At 48.5% G+C, this 17,613-nt stretch overlaps 1 protein-coding gene across 7 annotated transcripts in view; it reads left to right on the forward strand.

Moving 5' to 3' along the window:
* Positions 1 to 17,613, forward strand: part of DAPK1 (death associated protein kinase 1) — a 214,640-nt gene that overhangs the window by 169,888 nt on the left and 27,139 nt on the right. For all 7 annotated transcript variants that reach the window (XM_054502604.2, XM_063650249.1, XM_054502603.2 and 4 more), the window contains exons 19-20: positions 2,344 to 2,421; positions 15,141 to 15,363. In XM_054502604.2, coding sequence (XP_054358579.1) covers positions 2,344 to 2,421; positions 15,141 to 15,363 — 301 coding nt within the window. The remainder of the gene's footprint in view (positions 1 to 2,343; positions 2,422 to 15,140; positions 15,364 to 17,613) is intronic.

Below are 17,613 nucleotides of genomic sequence, written 5' to 3' on the forward strand. Positions count from 1 at the left end.
CCAGGCTTGGGAAAGCTGAGCGACCCACCACATAGCCGGTAACGGGTGGGTTCAGGACTTCAAACTGGGTCTTCTCCCAACTTCAAACTGTCTCCTGCACTGCCAGGCATTTCTGTTGAAAGTCTGAATAGTGTCCTTTAGAGCGACATGTTTTGCAAGCTGTAAAGTGCAGTGCAAATGTGAGGAAACATTTTTATTTTATATATATATATATTTTTTTTTTTTTGAGACGGAGTCTCATTCTGTTGCCCAGGCTGGAGTGCAGTGGCACAATCTCGGCTCACTGCAACCTCTGCCTCCCAGGTTCAAATGATTCTTATATCTCAGCCTCCTGAGTATCTGGAATTACAGGCATGCACCACCACACCTGGCTGATTTTTGTATTTTTAGTAGAGACGGGGTTTCACCATGTTGGACAGGCTGGTCTCAAACTCCTGACCTCAGATGGTCCACCCACCTCAGCCTCCCAAAGTGCTAGGATTACAGGCATAAGCCACCATGCCTGGCTGTGAGGAAGTATTGTTGATGGTGGTTCTCTTGACTTTGAAGAGGTTGAACAGTGGAGATTTCATCCTGTTGGTGAAAAGCCTCTGCCTGTGTTTTGTGCACATCTGAGCTCTGCAAGAGGAATGTCCTGTTCAGACATGTCGGGGGCAGGAAACTTCAGTCAAGGCTCAGATTTCTTCTGACTAGGGCAGTGGTTCCCAAACCTTGCTGCATAATAGAATTAATCTGGGAGCCCAGGATGTACCCCATACTGCTGACAGCAGTGTCTGTGTGGGAGCTGGGCGACAGGATATTTTCAAGTTTTACAGGTGATTCCAGAGTGTAATGGAGAACCCCTTCTCTTTATTGACTTTTCTTGTGTCCATAAAAAAATTAGAGCATTTGGCACGGATCCCTAGTTGGAGATGCAGTGTCTGATAAGGCACTTAATTTATCCCCAAAGCAAGCTTGAAGCCCTGGCCTGCCCGCTGTGGGATATTTGGGATATTTCAGGAATTTAAAGGAACAGAGAGAGACGGGCAGTTCTGACTGCACAGCAAGCCTCCACCGGAGCAGCCACCTGGGCTTCAACTGGCAGCCTAAGGCAGTGGTTCTCAGCAAGGCAATTTTGCCCCCACCCCCAACAATTGCCAATGCCTATTTGGTTGTCATAACTGGGAGCTAGGGGGTGCTACTGCCACCTAGTGTGTAGAAACCAGAGATGCTACTAAAATTCCTAAGAGGCACAAGACAGGCCCAGCAACAGAGAATTGCCTGGTGTGAAATGTCAGTGTTGGCAAGATTGAGCAACACTGTCTGAATGAGACCCCAGGCATGACTCCAGGAGTGACTTGGGTTGAGGAACTGAGAGGTTGCTGTTAAGTAGATTTTGAATATCCCTAAGCTTCTACAGGGATGCAACTTTGTTATTCATACACATTGATAGATAAACCAAATCCTTACTTTTTTATTTTAAAAAAAAAACATTCATTTTCATTTTTTTAAATTGCTTTTCATCTTTTCTACTTTAGAATTTTTAGTGATCTCTAAAACTGCAACAGAATAGCCCCTACATGTCCCTTTTCTCCCCAGTGGCAGGGGAACAGTGACAGCTTCTGCCTCCCAGGGGTGACTTCAAGGACTGAGGCTTGCAGAGCTCTAAGAGCTGGGTCGGGCACATATTATGAGGTGGTGTTCAATAAATACTTGCTGTCATCGTGTATGTTCATGGTGTAGATACAGAAACAAATTTATTCAGTGTGAAACTGCAGCCTATGAAAAATCTCTAAATAAAAAGCAAGGATAAAAGTGCTGTGGACTCTTATTTCCTTGTTTTCTCTTCACCAAAAAATCTTTCAATCAAAATTGCCTGTCAAACTAAGTATTTCCTTTGAAATGCACAGTAATTACCAGGAGCTGGTATCATGCAAGGGCTGAGTTTGTCCCAGTAAGGATTGTAACACAGTAGCTTGCACTAACTAGAATTTGGCACCTAATGAGAATCTTTACTGTCTGCCTGATTGGAGATTGGAGAGAGGGGTTCAGGACAGGGAGGAACCAGCCAGCTGAGGAGGCTATTGAGTTGTGATTAAGCCTGTGGACCTGAAAGGTGTCGCTATTGGACAGGAAGACACCAGCATGTGCTTTGTTCCTGCTTCTTACCTTCCTGTCCTGGACAATCAAGTGAAATAAGGATTGCACAGCCAGAGAAACACACCAAGACATGCTCTTTGTCCACCTGGTTTGCTTTTCATACCTGCTATACTTGTTTCTGCCTCAGACCCACGGAATTGGGATATGGAACACACACAGCTCTCCTTTTCAGAGAAAAGAAACTAATGCATTTTTTTCCCACAGGATGGAAAGACGGCAGAAGATCTTGCTAGATCAGAACAGCACGAGCACGTAGCAGGTCTCCTTGCAAGACTTCGAAAGGTGAGAAGTTCTGTTTATGGGTCTGAAGTTCTCTACTTGTGTTTATGTGAAAAAGTCTCAGTCTTTTTCCTTATTTGAGAATGAGCAAAATGAGGCTCTAGATAGCCAGATTTTAGGAACAGTGGTCCCTGTCCTGTGGTTTGCATGTCAGTCGGTATAAATGCATCAGCTCCCTATCTGTTTTCTTCTCTATTTGGACTTGGAAATCTTTTACCCTGTTTGCAGTTGCTGTGCCTGGTTTTCCTTCTCCCCTTCACTCTGTAATAAACCACTCCCACAAAGTAGCAGGGGATGAGGATGCTGACTCTGCCTCTTTCCTTCTTATGTTAGAGCTCCAAGATGGCTGTTAAGCTCCTGTTATTCAAACATTGTTGCTCTAAGGCTTAAAGAAACATGACAAAAATAAGTAAAGGCAGGTGTACCCTTTCCAGCCTACAACGTAACAGTTGTGTCAGGAGACTTCACAATAGCCATACCCTTTAATCTAGGAACTCTGTTTTATGCTTAAAGATGTTCACCGCAGTATTATTTATAATACAGTAATAAAAATTGGAAACACAGATAACCCGCAATAATGTCTAGTAAAGGGTCCTACAGCCATAGAATTGAATAGCTTTGGCCTTTTAAATATTTTAAGAAGTTTTACTAATAGGAGTTTATTGCTTGTGGGGTGGGGGGGTCGCTGGGCTTCAAAGCAGAAGACATTGTATATACATAATAATCTCTACTATGTTAAAATGCATAGAAAGAAAATGATAGAAGTGATGTTTTTCAATTTTGCTATTATACTCAATATTTTATTCTTTAAACGTTACTGTATTTAAAAAAATTTACTGTATTTTTAAAAAAATGTTATAACAATGGTAATCATTTTTTTTAACAACCACAAACTATCTAGAAATAAAATGATAATTCAGTTGGTTTAAGTGCTTGCTGAGAAGATAATGTCCAAAATATGCTCCAGATATCCCACAAAGTTCTTGCCATATAGACCGAGAAGTGCCTGGGAGAGAAGTGGTGAGGTCATAACCTTCACAGCCCCTGAAGTTTGAATTCTCATACTCGTCCTGCGGTCTTTCCAGGGCCAAGGGGGGCCACAGATTGGGATAATTTCTTTCCTCGTGCAGAATATAGACTTGGAGAGACACACTTCATATATGCATATTAAAACCCCTTGGAGTTGACCTGGCAGGGGTAAAATCATGGGTGATTGCTTTTCACACCCTTCTACTTTAGATTCTGAGAACTGGCCTCAGAGGCACTGAGCAGATGTTAATAAACTCTTGAGAGCTGCCATTCAGTCTCCCCTTTGTCCTGGAAAGTCCAGAAAGAGATAAGTCAGGTAAAATTTCCCTAGCCTTACTCACCTGTTCTTACCAGAAATTCATAAATTACAATTATGGGCTTAGTGATTTCTCACTCTGTACCATTATGGACTGTGTCATTATGCCAGCGAATTTGGACTAGAAACTCAAGGGAAACCTTTTCGTTTACAGGCAAAACAAGCAGAGGCAAGGGAGATCCCGTGAGTTGTGGTTAGCATTCAAGAATGAGCCTTTTCATAGAGTTTCCTAAGTTTAAAATTCACTATCTTTGAAGCAGAGGACCAGCCAAACCAGACACAACACAGGCCCCGGTTTGCAACCTCTGGCTTTTGCTGGATTACATAGCAGGGGGCCCTGCACTGGGCACAGAATCTCACGCCTCTAGGCTGGTGTACATCCATTACCCAGGCAGCATCCATTGATAGTGAAAGGAGAAGTCTGGTTTTTGCACAGGCTAAAAGAGCACAATTTTTTTTTCCTGTTATTAGGTCTCTATTATGCTCCACTAGTAGGAAGAAACACTATTGAGGAAGGGTGAAAGGCTTCTTTGACAGGCCTGACACCTTTACCGAGTGCATAAGACTGCTTGGTCAGATGTGCTCAGGTTTCCACACAGAGAGGCTGCAAACCCACCTGCAGCGCCTGGCACCTGGCTTGCAACCCTGAGTCCCCATGCTGTGCCCTCCCAGGTGTGTGAGGCCCCTGGCTCAGCTCACACAGTGCCAGCACTTCCACCACTACCACCCTCTGGAAATCTGCTTACCACATTTGCTCTCAACCTCGAGTGCTCTTTACCATCTAAGAAACTATCACAGAGCAGGGGCCAGGGGGACCTGCAGTCAGCTCATTGTGAGGCAGACACTCAGCTACAGCACGGTGACCTGCAACACCCCATCAGGTCACTCGGGACACCCACCTCATGCAGAGGGAGGAGGCATCTCGTGGGCTGTGCTGTGTTCTGCTGCCCATGCTCCCTTAGCAATGGTCCCTTCTTTGACTTAAAATTAGCTTACTGTGCAAGATGCAAACCCACATATACCCTTCCTGGACGAGTCTGAAAACAGTGAAGGAATGCTCAGAAAAAGGACCGAGGGAGAGCGGTGTTGCGCTAGCCGGGGATGGTCGGATTAGTGGGTGGGAGGTCCTTCTCCCATCCTCTGCCCCCGTTTTCTGCAGCCTGCTTAGATGACTGGCATAGTGAGGAGTAGAGATGCAAAGCACCTTGCTGTGGTGCTTCCTCCAAATCCTCAGTGAAAGGGGCTTGTTCCCATTTAGAATTCTGAATTTCTGGGGGCGGGCTCTCGCCCTGTCTCAGTTTGGGGTTTTCTTTTCTTCTATCCATTGGTACCTTTGTTTTTGGTGCCTAGATTTTTAAAAGAGATGGGAAGTGGACTATTACAGCTATAAAATACAAAATACAAAAATATAAAATACATTTTATAGTTTATAAAATAGAAAAAACTATAAAACACAAAATATTATTTTATGTTTTACCATTATCCTGTGGTCTTTTTCTCTAAACGAGAGGTCAAGGAAAAGAATAGTCACCTTTTTTTTCTTTTTTTTTTTTTTTTTTAGATGAGGTCTTGCTCTGCGGCTCAGGCTGGAGTGCAGTGGCATAGTCAGGGTTCACTGCAGCGTCAAACTCCTGGGCTCCAGTGATCCTCTTGCCTCAGCCTCCCAAGTAGCTAGGACTACAGGCACGTCAGGCACGTGTCTCCACACCCACCTGGCTAATTTTTAACATTTGTATTAGCAACAATGTCTCAATACATTGCCCAGGCTGTCTCTAACTCCTGGCTTTTAGTGATCTTCCTACTTTGGCCTCCCAAAGCAGTGGGATTACAGGCGTGAGCCACTGCACCTGGTCAGAATAGTCACCTTAATGCCCTAATTAAAGGACAACATCCCCCTTAGCACCCAGAATCCAGTGAAAAGTCCCCCCTCATCTTTCTGTAGAAGCAAAATACAGAGTAGTGCCTGAGAGCAGAGACTGGAGGTCAGATGGCCTGGGATCCAACTCCAGCTCCGCCACATTCTAGCTGGGTGAGCTAGCAAGCTGCTCAACAGCTCTGTGCCTCAGTGTCCCCACTTGTCAAATGGTTGAGTCAGCTGCTACCTCCCACGACTGTGATAAGGGTTGGATGGGTTGATGTAGATGATATCCCTTGCACACTGCCTGCACACGGTAAGCACCACGTGTTTCCTGTTATTGTTGGAACCCTGCAGACCACTCTGGAACAGCTGTGAGGTGCAGCAGTAGCCCCTGTGGCTGGGCATCCTGAGTGTCATTTGTGATGACAGCCACCATTGAGTCCTCAGTGTGTGTGGTGGGCAGTGTGATTTTACAACATCCCCAAGGTTTACAGAGGGGAATGTTGCTGCAGGAAACCGGAGTCAAAGAGGTGAGCAACATGCTAATCAGTGCAGACCGGAGGTCCTGACCTGACCTGGAAATACCTGTGATCTGCTTTTAATCAATGGGCTCGGGGGGCTCCAGGGCAGTTTCCTGGCCAGGTGGGATGCGTCCTTTCCACACTGGCTGCTGTGCCTGTGCCAAGCCACCATGCTTTGTAGTGCACAGGGATCGCCTTCCGGTGGGGAGGCCCAGGGTTCTAATTCCCTCAGAATCTTCTAGATGCTGTGTTCAAGGAGCCCCTGGAATTTGTTTGTCTTCATCATCCCTCAGTGGGCTCTCGACGTTAGCTCCTGATTAGCCAGAATTGGAGGAGTTGTCTGCCAAGCATTGCTAATCGCAGTCTTTCTTCCTTGTGTATGAATATAAATCCCCATGCAAGTAACTGCTTGGCACCTGGGCACACCTGGTACTGGAATTTGGTTATTGGAAATGACTGAGCTGTTGCGGCAGCTTCCTTGGAGAATGCATCGCTGAGGATTGTGGTGGGAGCCCAGGAACAGGCAGTGCCTGTGGAGGACACCAGGAAGGGGACTGACCTGCAGTTCTAACTCGGGTCACCTGGAGGAGGAGACAATCGGGTACTACATGATGGGGGAGGGGAAGGGAAAGAAGTCATTCACTCTGCAGAGCATCTTAGGACCATTTTCCTTTCCATGCCATCTCTCCTTGATATTCCCCAGTGTTTCTCACTGGGTGCTGTTGGCAGTTTGGGTGACTGGGAGGCCCTGTCCTTGCAGGATGTTTCTTGTCCCTGGCCTCCAAGCATCTAACATGCTAGCGTTCCCTACAGCCATATTGTGAAAACCAAAAGAATCCCTCCACACGTTTTCCCCCAACCCCTAGGGTGCTACCACGCTCTGCAAGAACCACTGCAGGTTGATCCAAAGTGCAGTCCTGGGGAGAGGTCTGTATCTGGGACAGCTGAGGATGGTGGCCCTACATTGCCTTCCATTTTATTTGGTTTCCAAATGGGCCAGTTGAGCAAAAGAAATACTTTCTACCTATGCTCTCAGCTCTCATCAGTTGACATTGCCTAGGAATGTGTCTTTAAACTATATTTGCTAGGGAAGCAATGGGATTTGGCATCTGGAAATAGAACCAAAATCATCCTGTTTGCCCGCAGCAGTGGAAGATGTGCAGGGGAGAGGGACTGGCTGTTTTGATCACTGGAGAGTTCAAGGGGCAGGAGCACTGAAGACTGCTGAGGCCAAGGCTACAGCTCTTGGGGAAGAAGGAACCTGGGGCAGGGCTGAGCTGCATGGGATCGACTCTGACCCACCTCCACATTAAGTGAACTGGGGCAGTGGTGTGCAGGAGCCTCTGGTGCTGTCCCTGAGAGCCGAGCTTGTCTTCCCAACCTGGTGACATCACATGGGAGTCTTGAAATCAGCCAGGGAGGGAGCATTTGCACCACAGGAATCAGCAAATGCTAGAGATGAAGTCTGCTTCTCCCTACCAAAGGTTGTTGATGGGTTCATCATTGCTTTGGGGGTCCCTGAGAGCCCGCGCTTGGCTGTAGTTACCACCTTATCACAGAAGGAAGTTGTACCTTCTACTTCCTTGTGCTCAGTCAGTAACAGAGCCCCATGCAGCTGTCCAAACCTGCCTGAGGACTGTGTTGTTGCTCAGCCAAACCCAGTTCTCCTTCTAGAAGAAAGGAGGGACCCCTTCTATGGGAAAGAGGTTGATCTAGATTTTCATATCAGCATCCATTTTTACTATAATCACTGCAAGTCTGCATTCTTATCTGATTTTAAAATAAGAATTTCAAGGGGGTTGAGGAGTTGGCCTATTTTTGTTTTGTTTGGTCATCCTTCTAATCAGATTTTCCCTAAGCCTGAAATTAAAAGTAGGCTGGGTGCGGTGGCTCACGCCTGTAATCCCAGCACTTTGGGAGGCTGAGGTGGGCAGATCACCTGAGGTCAGTAGTTGAAAACCAGCCTGGCCAACATGGTGAAACCCCGTCTCTACAAAAAAAATTAAAATTAAAATAAAAAAAAAATTAGCCAGAGATGGTGGTGCGCGCCTGTAGTCCCAGCTACTCGGGAGGCTGAGGCAGTAGAATCACTTGAACCCAGGAGGTGGAGGTTGCAGTGCACTGAGATCATGCCACTGCATTCCAGCCTGGGTGACAGAGTAAGACTCTGTCTCAGAAAAAAAAAAAATAGTTTGCTTTTACTAAACCTAAGACCCAACAGTGAAGAAAGGTGGCCAGGAATATTTTGAAAAATGAAAACAATTTGGGAGTTGCCCAGATTGAAAAATTCACCACCTGTAAACTGCATTTGCATAATTAAAAGTTGCTGCACCATCCGTGCAGTCTCACTGCACCCTGCCACATGGGCGAGGCCACATCGCCTCTCAGTGCTCTTATCTGGCCTTCCCAGACCGTGAATGGTCTTACCCATCAGCTTGCTAATGTTTAGTCCTCTTGTCTGATGAGAAAGTGAAAGCTAAATTGCTAGGGAGAAAACAGTACTGGAAGAAAGAAAAGTAGAAACTAGGAGACTTACCAGGGCTTCAAAGAGCAACACAGTTACCAAATAACATTCATTCACTCACACACTGAAAAGATATTTCCAGTGTCTACTGTAGAGACCACAGTGAACAAAATCGGCAGAACCCAGCCAAGAAACTGATAAGAAAAATGTGTAAGTCAGGTCAAGGGGTGGCAAACAATGGCCTACAACCCACTGCCTACTTCTGTAAATAAAGTTTTATTGAGACACAGCCACACACTCTTGTCTACGGCTGGTGTTCATACATGGCAGAGTTGAGTTGCCACAGAGACCATCTGGCCCTCTACAGAAAGGGTTGCTGCCTCCTGGGGTAGGTGCCATGCAGGGAATTGAAACAGGATGAAGTGAGATGAGAGAATGGTGGAGTCTACCTTCACCTGGCTGATGAGGACCTCTCTGATGTGACACTGAAACCAAGACCTGAAGGGCAAGAAGAAGGAAGCAGCCCGAGGAAGGGCTGGAGGAAGACAGAGGAATAGGGAGTGCAAGGGGCCGGGTAGTGAAGGGTTGGAGGAGCTCAAGCATAAAACAACAAAGAAGGAGAGTAACCAGGCTGGGGTCAGAGGATGTACCTGGGCGTGCAGGCAGAGGACAATGCCCAACATGACCCGAGAGGCAGCACAGCTCTATAGACCTTACCCAGCGGGTGAGGAGATTGGGTTTGGGCCAAGTGCAGGCAGGTGTGAGATCTGCCTTAGGTTTAGGAATTCCCCTGGCTGCTCAGACTGGAGCCTCAGGGTCAGGAGGGAGAGCAGAGGGACCTGATAGGAGATGATCTTGGCAGCCGGGGGAGATGTGATGGTGCTTGGACTGGGGCTGTCCAGGCTCTATTACTTAGTGAGCCTTGGGCAAGAATACCAGGGAGGCTCCTACTCCTGTGTAAATATTTAAAGGATGTGATTAGAGCTAATACAGGTAAATATATTCTACCCTACACACACACACACACACCCTTATGACCACCTGGAAGGTTCTGAGTCAGAATTCTGCGCTCCTTGGAGTTCGGTTCTGCCTCCTCCTCTCCCCAGCCTGGTCTCGCCCTGACTGCAGGAGGTCTTGCCCACACCCTGGATGCCCCAGGTCTCCTGAGTACCCTCCAGCCACACCCACAGACTTAGGGGACACACACTGGAGAGCACTTCAAGCCGTGAGCCAAAAATGTCGGTGGCACCATAGTCCCCTCTCCTCTCCCCTAGAGGTGTTGGCTGCACATGGCTCCCACCTGGCCCAGCCAGGGAGGGCCCGACCAGCCTGGGCTTCGTGCCAGCCGCCGGGTCTCAGGGTTGTCTTGTAACTTGTGTTAAACACACACTGTGTAAGGACTACTGAACTCCCCCTCCAAATAAATCAGTCTTCCTACCACCTTCTAGACCTGGCCTGGAGCCCTCTCTCAGTTGGAGACAGATCATTAAGTGGATGAAAGCTGCTTTCCCAGGGAGAGGCCTCTGCGCTGCAACCCGTCCCTACCCGCCATCTGGTAGTGAAACGTGAAAACGTGCCTCCACCAATGAGGGAGATATATTCGGATGTGCTTAGATTCCCCAAGGTTCTTAGTGAGCAGGATGAGGGGTCATCTTCCAGGGTCAGCTGAGATTTTCTTGTGAAGGGAAATACCTGAGGATATTTTGCTTTTCTTTGCCTTTCAAGATGATGGTGAATTCTGTAAGTCTAGATCAGTGCAGTTTCCTGGCCTCTCTTCCCAAAGACTTGGTGAAGGGTGAGTGGGCATATCTCAGCCAAGGCTGACAGCTCCTGGTGGAGGGGAAGGGGGTGCACCAAGGACAGTTGAGTCCCTCCACAGAAATATTTCACTCCAAAGGGTGCCCTGTTCAGGAAGTGCCTTCCGAGTGGGATGCACTGTGAGGGGCCCTCCTGGGAGGGTCCTCAGTGCTGTGGGGTTCACCTTCAATGTGCACATCCCTGTCTATTCCTGTCTCCTCTGCTTCTGAGGAAACTGCCACCTCCCTTTCAGTGTCCAGCAGTGGGAGGAAGACCTGGTAGTGAGTTCTGGCTTTGCTGTGTCACCTTGGGCAAGTGCCTTGGCCTCTCCAAGCCTCAATTTCCTCATCTGAAAGGGAGGAGGATAGTATTAACCACAAAAGTTCCTTGGAGGTTTTCATAGGGAATGTGAGTGAAGGCGTAGCATGAGCTGGAAGGCGCCATGCACGTGGAAGTTACTGCTGCAGACAGGAAACACATCTGTCTCAACTCCTCCTGCTGCCTCCTCCCTCCTTCTCCATTTATTGTGCTGGCCCATGAAACAGGCAGATTGCCAGGAGCTTCTGAACCAGCATTGCCCTGCGTGGAATTTGAAGGAGTGAGCTGGACTGTCAGTACAGGGAAGTCACAGGCATAGCTTGCCCTCATACGCAGCAAGTCAGCCTGCAGGTTCAGTCACTTCTAGAAGCCTCTCACAGGAGCAGCGGTGTCTGTAGTTGACCATGGTTCGAGTCTCCTGAGAGAGGAAGGGCCTGTGGGACTCCTGCAGAAGGAATGAGCTTGCCCCATTCCTGCAGACAGGACAGACGTGTGTGCTGAAGCTCAAAGTGTCAAGATCCACAGGCACAAAACAGGAAGAAAGAGCTGCAGGCAGACTCATGGCACAGTTTCTTTACCAAAATGGGGGCACCCAGGATCCAGTGACTGGATTTAACCAGGAGCAGTTTTCTGCCTTCCCCTGGTCTCAGATGAAGCAGACTCGGGCCGGAACCAAGAATCTCTGTGTGGCGGGAGCTGCGTTCAGGGAGTAGATGGGGAAGTTTGCATCTACCCCGTGGGATGCTCACCATGGAAGGTGACCACTGCTCAGCACAGTGGACGCAGCTCAGGTGCTCATGCATGGCGTGGTGTGGGTACAGCCTTGGACTCACAAGGAAGACCCAGGGCTGCTGCAGAAGGCTGGAGTAGGCTGGGAGGTGGAATTGCTCCAGGGTCGGTGGCAGCCCAGCAGCATGGGCGCACCTGGTGCATATGGTGCTGGGGAGAATTCAGAGCCCCATTCCTTCCAGCCTGACAGGTGCCACCCCCAATGAGTAACTCCTCATAATAGAATCTGTCCAGCATTTTTGCTGATTCAGGTAATCAGTCAGGGACATTGCTGTCAAGACCCCCAGCCCTTTCCTTTCCCTGTGGTGCTCTGTCTCTGAACCTGTTGGGATTTGAGGTCAGAAGAAGACACCAGAGTACAGACCACCTCGTGTTCTACAGATCATGGTTTGGTGCCACGGCCTCCACCCCAGCTGCCGCAGCATTTTACAACACGCCTTGTGTCATGTTCCCTTGACCCTCGTAAAGTAGAATTTATAGACAGGGACGCACCTACTACACAGATAGTTTCAAAAGACCAGTAGCATGCCCTAACTGTAATATAACACAGACCCTGTGGGAGCATGCGCATAGTGAAATATGCTGGATGTCAGCATGCATGTCCTAGGACACAGGCAGGAGGAGGCTAGGAAACCCAGCAGGTCCCTGCACCCACACACAGGATCACTGAGTGCAACCCCCACAGACGCCCATGGACACTGGAGGGCTGGGATGGCAGCTCCAGCACCACAGCAGCGTGCTGAGCTGATGTCCAGAAATCGGAGACAGCACTCAGCAAAGATAAAAGGAAAAAAGCAAAGTGTAGTTATTTGCCAATCTATAAAATAGCAGCATTCATGGATAACTCACTATATATTAAATACTGCCCCCAAAACCCTCTGGATGATGTGTAAAATGTAGTTAAGTTCTCAGCTCAGATGATTGTAAACAGGCTTTTCCCCTATATAAATGCTCATCAGATGCTCAGAAGTCAGGGGACCCAGGAGAATTCTTCGCTGTGAGGGGCATTTTGTTACAGGGTGTCTGGACACACAGCGTCTGGCTGCAGGAGTATCCCCTCAACATTGTGGGAACTAAAATGCCTCCTCAGAGTTCCACAGTGCCCACCAGGGGTCAGTATAGTTCCTGTTGAGGAAGTCTGGTCCTGGCTTAGGAATTGGAAATGGAAATAGGAAAGTCAAAGCCTTCAGGAGAGTTATGTATGAGATTGTAGCAATGCAGTTATAACAGCAAAAGTAACACTGGCTTTTGCTGCTGGAAGAGATCAAAAGTAAGTGAGCGCCTCCCAGGATTTAGAACTGAAGGAATGGTCCCGCCAGGTGTAGATCACATGGAGATGCCCTTGCATGGGTCCCTCTGAGTTCTGTCATTTATATGACACTGGTTTATGGAGATTCTACACCTGCCAGGGCTGGGAATTCTGTCTGTCCCCGCAGATGGGCTCCTGGTCTAGAAGGGCAGAGCACCCCATAATTACGGGTCGGGGGTCACCATGGAGAGCCACACATGGTGGGAAGAAGCATCCAGGAGGAGATGGCAAGCAAGACAGGTTTTGTGGGTTTGTGGGAACCCACAAAGCAGGTTAAAGCAGAGGGGGTCCTCCTGGGTAAGGATGAGGAAGAGGCTTCAGGCTGCACCTCACGGCTCTAAACAGGTCCTTGTTAGGGAGTAGGGCAGGAGTGGTGGGAAGGGATGGTGGCCTGTGAGGGGGTGTGACAGCAGGGTGGCATGGTCAGTGCCACATCACATAAACCTTGAGCAGGTTCCCTTGGGTGCACTGAACACCTTGCCTACACTATCCTGTTAAAAGCTCTTACTTGGTATTAGATGTGAAATTGTTCACATGTCTGTATCTCCCCAAGACCATGGATCTGGGCTGAGTCTAGATTTTCCTGTTGTCAGCACTGCGCTTAGCACGGGGTTGGAGGGCCTCCCTAAATGCTGGTTGATGAATGAAGGAGTGAGTGAGTAGTGAACTATTTCATTCTGTGGAGCCTCCTGCTTCTCCATATCGGATGGAAAAAGAAGAAAGTAATGAGGATATTGTGTTCCCAGCCCCCTCTGCAGCATGGAGCTTGTACCTTGGAATGCCCCTTCTCTCATCCTCTTGTCCCATTACTGCCTTAAAGGATCCAGACACCTTCACACAGAGAGGGACAGATGCTCTTGCTGGTCAGACAGGGCTGATCCTATTTCATGATTAAATCGAAGGCTTCTAACTTTCTTGATCTCCTGGCTTTCCATTTTCTTTCAGCCTCTTAATTGATTAGGGTAAATTTTTGATTATCCTTTTTATGTGTTTAGTAATATATTAATATTTTAAAATTTATTTATTTATTTATTTATTTTTTGAGACAGAGTCTCGCTTTGTCACCCAGGCTGGAGTGCAGTGGCGTGATCTCTGCTTGCTGCAAGCTCCACCTCCCGGGTTCACACCATTTTCCTGCCTCAGCCTCCCGAGTAGCTGGAACTACAGGCACCCGCCACCACGCCCGGCTAATTTTTTGTATTTTTAGTAGAGACAGAGTTTCACCATGTTAGCCAGGATGGTCTCGATCTCCTGACCTCGTGATCCACCTGCCTCGGCCTCCCAAAGTGCTGGGATTAAAGGCGTGAGCCACCACACCTGATTTGTTGTAGGTCTGTTCTTAGGCTTCTTAGGTTGTCATGTGGTTGAAACCAAAAGTGATGGTAGATATTTTTAATATTCACATACAGGCGACATTGCCATGAAGTTAAATCAAAAGTGCTAGTAGCTATTTAACAGTAAGATAAGGTTCCTATTCCAGACCTACAGTTATGAAGTGGACATTTGGGCCATCCAATTATGTTTTTCTGATACATTTCTAAATAAAGTGTGGGGGTTCCACACACACACACACACACACACACACAAATTGAAGGCTTCACAGTTGCTTCATCCAACTTGTCATGCATCAAAATGCAATGGAAATAGGCAAATTCTTAGAGACAGAAAACATCTCTATGGTTGCCAGGGTCTGAGCAAAGAGGGGAATGAATGGCAAGTGACTGCTCACGAGTACAGAGCTTCCTTTTGGGGGTGACACAAATGTTCTGGAAGGAGACAGCAGTGATGGTCGTGCAGCACTGAAAATGCACTAAAAGCCTCTGAATTTCACACTTGAAAATGGTGACTTTGATGTTATGTGAATTTTACCTGAATTTTCAAAGTTTTCATTGGAGATAGAAATAAACATACTGCCAGGCACGGTGGCTCACACCTGGAATCCCAGCACTTTGGGAGGCCAAGGCGGGTGGATCACCTGAGGTCGGGAGTTCGAGACCAGCCTGACCAACATGGAGAAACCCCGTCTCTACTAAAAATACAAAATTCACTGGGCATGGTGGCTCATGCCTGTAATCCCAGCTACTCGGGAGGCTGAGGCAGGAGAATCCCTTGAACCCAGGAGGCAGAGGTTGCGGTGAGCTGAGATCGCACCATTGCACCCCAGTCTGGGCAACAAGAGTGAAACTCCATCTCAAAAAAAAAGAAAAAAAGAAACATATCTTCAGCATGGGTAAAAACTGCACACCAGGGATTAGGAATCTTGAGAATCATTATTTGCCTCTGTTTCTGTCACTCGCTGGCTCTTTCTCATCCATGCTCAGGATACGCACCGAGGACTCTTCATCCAGCAGCTTCGACCCACACAGAACCTGCAGCCAAGAATTAAGCTCAAGCTGTTTGGCCACTCGGGATCTGGGAAAACCACCCTTGTAGAATCTCTCAAGTGTGGGCTGCTGAGGAGCTTTTTCAGAAGGCGTCGGCCCAGACTGTCTTCCACCAACTCCAGCAGGTTCCCACCTTCACCCCTGGCTTCTAAGCCCACAGGTAGGAACCTCCACGCTGGCCCCTGTCTCTCCTGCAGGTGTTGGCTTCTGCACTCTCTCCTCTCAAGGTCTAGGGGGGAAGGGAGTTGTGTTTGGGTCACTTGGCCTATACTGGACCCTGTGGCCTTAGTGGTTTTTAGGTCCAGGTTGGCTTGTGGCCTTGTGTGTGCTGCCTGTTGTCCAGCAGTAGCAAACTGACTTGGCAGTAGCAAAACAAGGGCCTCACTGAAATCACAGCCACAGACACAAAGGTCCATCCTCATAAATGTGCAAACTGCAGAATTTGCACAGTCAGCTTTGGGGACACAGTTGCAAATTGCATTGCATTCTACTCAGGGGCTCTGGCCTTAGAGACAAAAAGAGCTCAAACTCAAACAGTCCAAGCATAGCGCTGATCCAATACCAGCCCAAGAAGGGTCCTCACCCCTTATCCTTCTTTCTGGAGTGCTACAGGCAGACCCAGTATTGTAGATACATAGAGCAACAAAAAGGGATTTCCAGGAAGCACCATCCTACTCAGTTCAAGGTTGGATAGAGGTTTCCAGAGGCTCCTTAGTGGTTTTCAGGGATGGTCTCTCTGGTCACATCCACCCTCCTTGGGAAGCTTTGCTGCCTTCTGGGCCTTCCACAGACAGGGTTATTGATTCACATTAGGGGGCTGTCAGGAAGCACCTGGCAGTGAGCAAGAGAAAATGATGCAATCTTGGGTGTGATTCCACCTGAATCTTCCTTTAGACAGAGCGAGTTAGTATGTGGAAAGATAAGAGACCTTCCAAGAGTTTCCTAAACCAGGACAATTTTGTGCTTTGTGCCTTGATTCATTCTCTGTATATGATGTCACAGAAGAGCCAGATCTGTTCCCCAGGTTGACGCCAAATGTGCTAAAGTTTGTGTTTCTCTTACATCCCCTCAGTGAGGGAGGATGCTGGGGAGCATGGGTAGCTGCAGACAGTTGGCTGAGATTTATATTCCCTTTTCAACTTCTGTTCTCTGAACACAGCTATGGAATTGAAATGAGGAGAAGAAAGAATAACCAAAACAGAGTTATAATTTGTATTCTTATATTGCTGATACATATGTCAGTATTTATAGAGCACTGTGTGCCAGGAACTGGGAGAAATATGGTCTGAATGACGCCTCATTTAATCCACGTGACAGCTTCCGGGGTGTTTTTACCGCTGTTCCACTGCAGCCTTGAGGGGTCAGTTGGCTTCCCTGAGGTACACAGCTGGCATATCCCAGAACATCTGGTGCCTGAGCCAGTGCTTGTCAATGACACCCTGCATAAGGAATTCACGGGCACACCTTTCCATTTTCCAGTGTGTTTTTTTTTTTTTTTTTTTTTTTTTTTGAGACGGAGTCTCACTCTGTCGCCCAGGCTGGAGTGCAGTGGCGGGATCTGGGCTCCGCCTCCTGGGTTCAAGCGATTCTCCTGCCTCAGCCTCCCAGGTGGCTGGGACTAACAGGTGCATGCCACCACACCAGGCTAACGTTTGTATTTTTAGTAGAGACGGGGTTTCACCATATTGGCCAGGCTGGTCTCAAACTCTTGAGCTTGTGATCCACCTGCCTCAGCCTCCCAAAGTGCTGGGATTACAGGTGTGAGCCATCGCGCCCGGCCTCCAGTGTGATTTCTGCTCTAGTTGAGGATTTAAGTGGGGTTCAGTTGCTCCCTTAGAGGGAGGCAGCACGCTCCTGCTGTGGTTAAGGGCACTGCAGCCTGAACCTCTGTGGTTGGGAGGGTGGGATATGAGAGAGAGGTCATGAGGTCATGATCTGGAAAGTTTGCAAGGCCTAAGTGGGTGTGCAGATGATGCCCAGGAGCCCCCATTGTGGAGTCCTGGGAGGGGGCGATGTCACCTGTGGCTCTGCCCTTGGCCTCAGAGGTGAGGTGTCCATGGCCTTGGTTCTCCTCAGTATCTGTGTCTGGTCTTTGCAGCGGGTTCCTGGTGAAGAGTGGCTCAGGGTGACCCTTTTTCTGCATGCCCCACCTTGGGGACAGCATCTTTAGCCAGGGATCAGGGAGGGGGTCCCGGCGCAGGGACAGAAGCCCCTCTGCATGAGAGCCCTAAAGTGCAGGCACGCCGGCTGCTTTCAGCCCAGCCGTGGGGTCTGGGGAGGAGGCGGCTGTCCTGGTCCCTGGGCCCCCACAGTCAGTGCCGCTTGCCCCTGGTGGAGGAAGTGTGCGCTGGTGGTTGCCCCTGAAGCCTGGTGGCTGAGGGACCTCTGGGCAGGAGGCATAGCTTGGCAG

This window comes from Pongo pygmaeus, chromosome 13, assembly GCF_028885625.2.
Source record: "Pongo pygmaeus isolate AG05252 chromosome 13, NHGRI_mPonPyg2-v2.0_pri, whole genome shotgun sequence".
Lineage (NCBI taxonomy): Eukaryota > Metazoa > Chordata > Mammalia > Primates > Hominidae > Pongo > Pongo pygmaeus.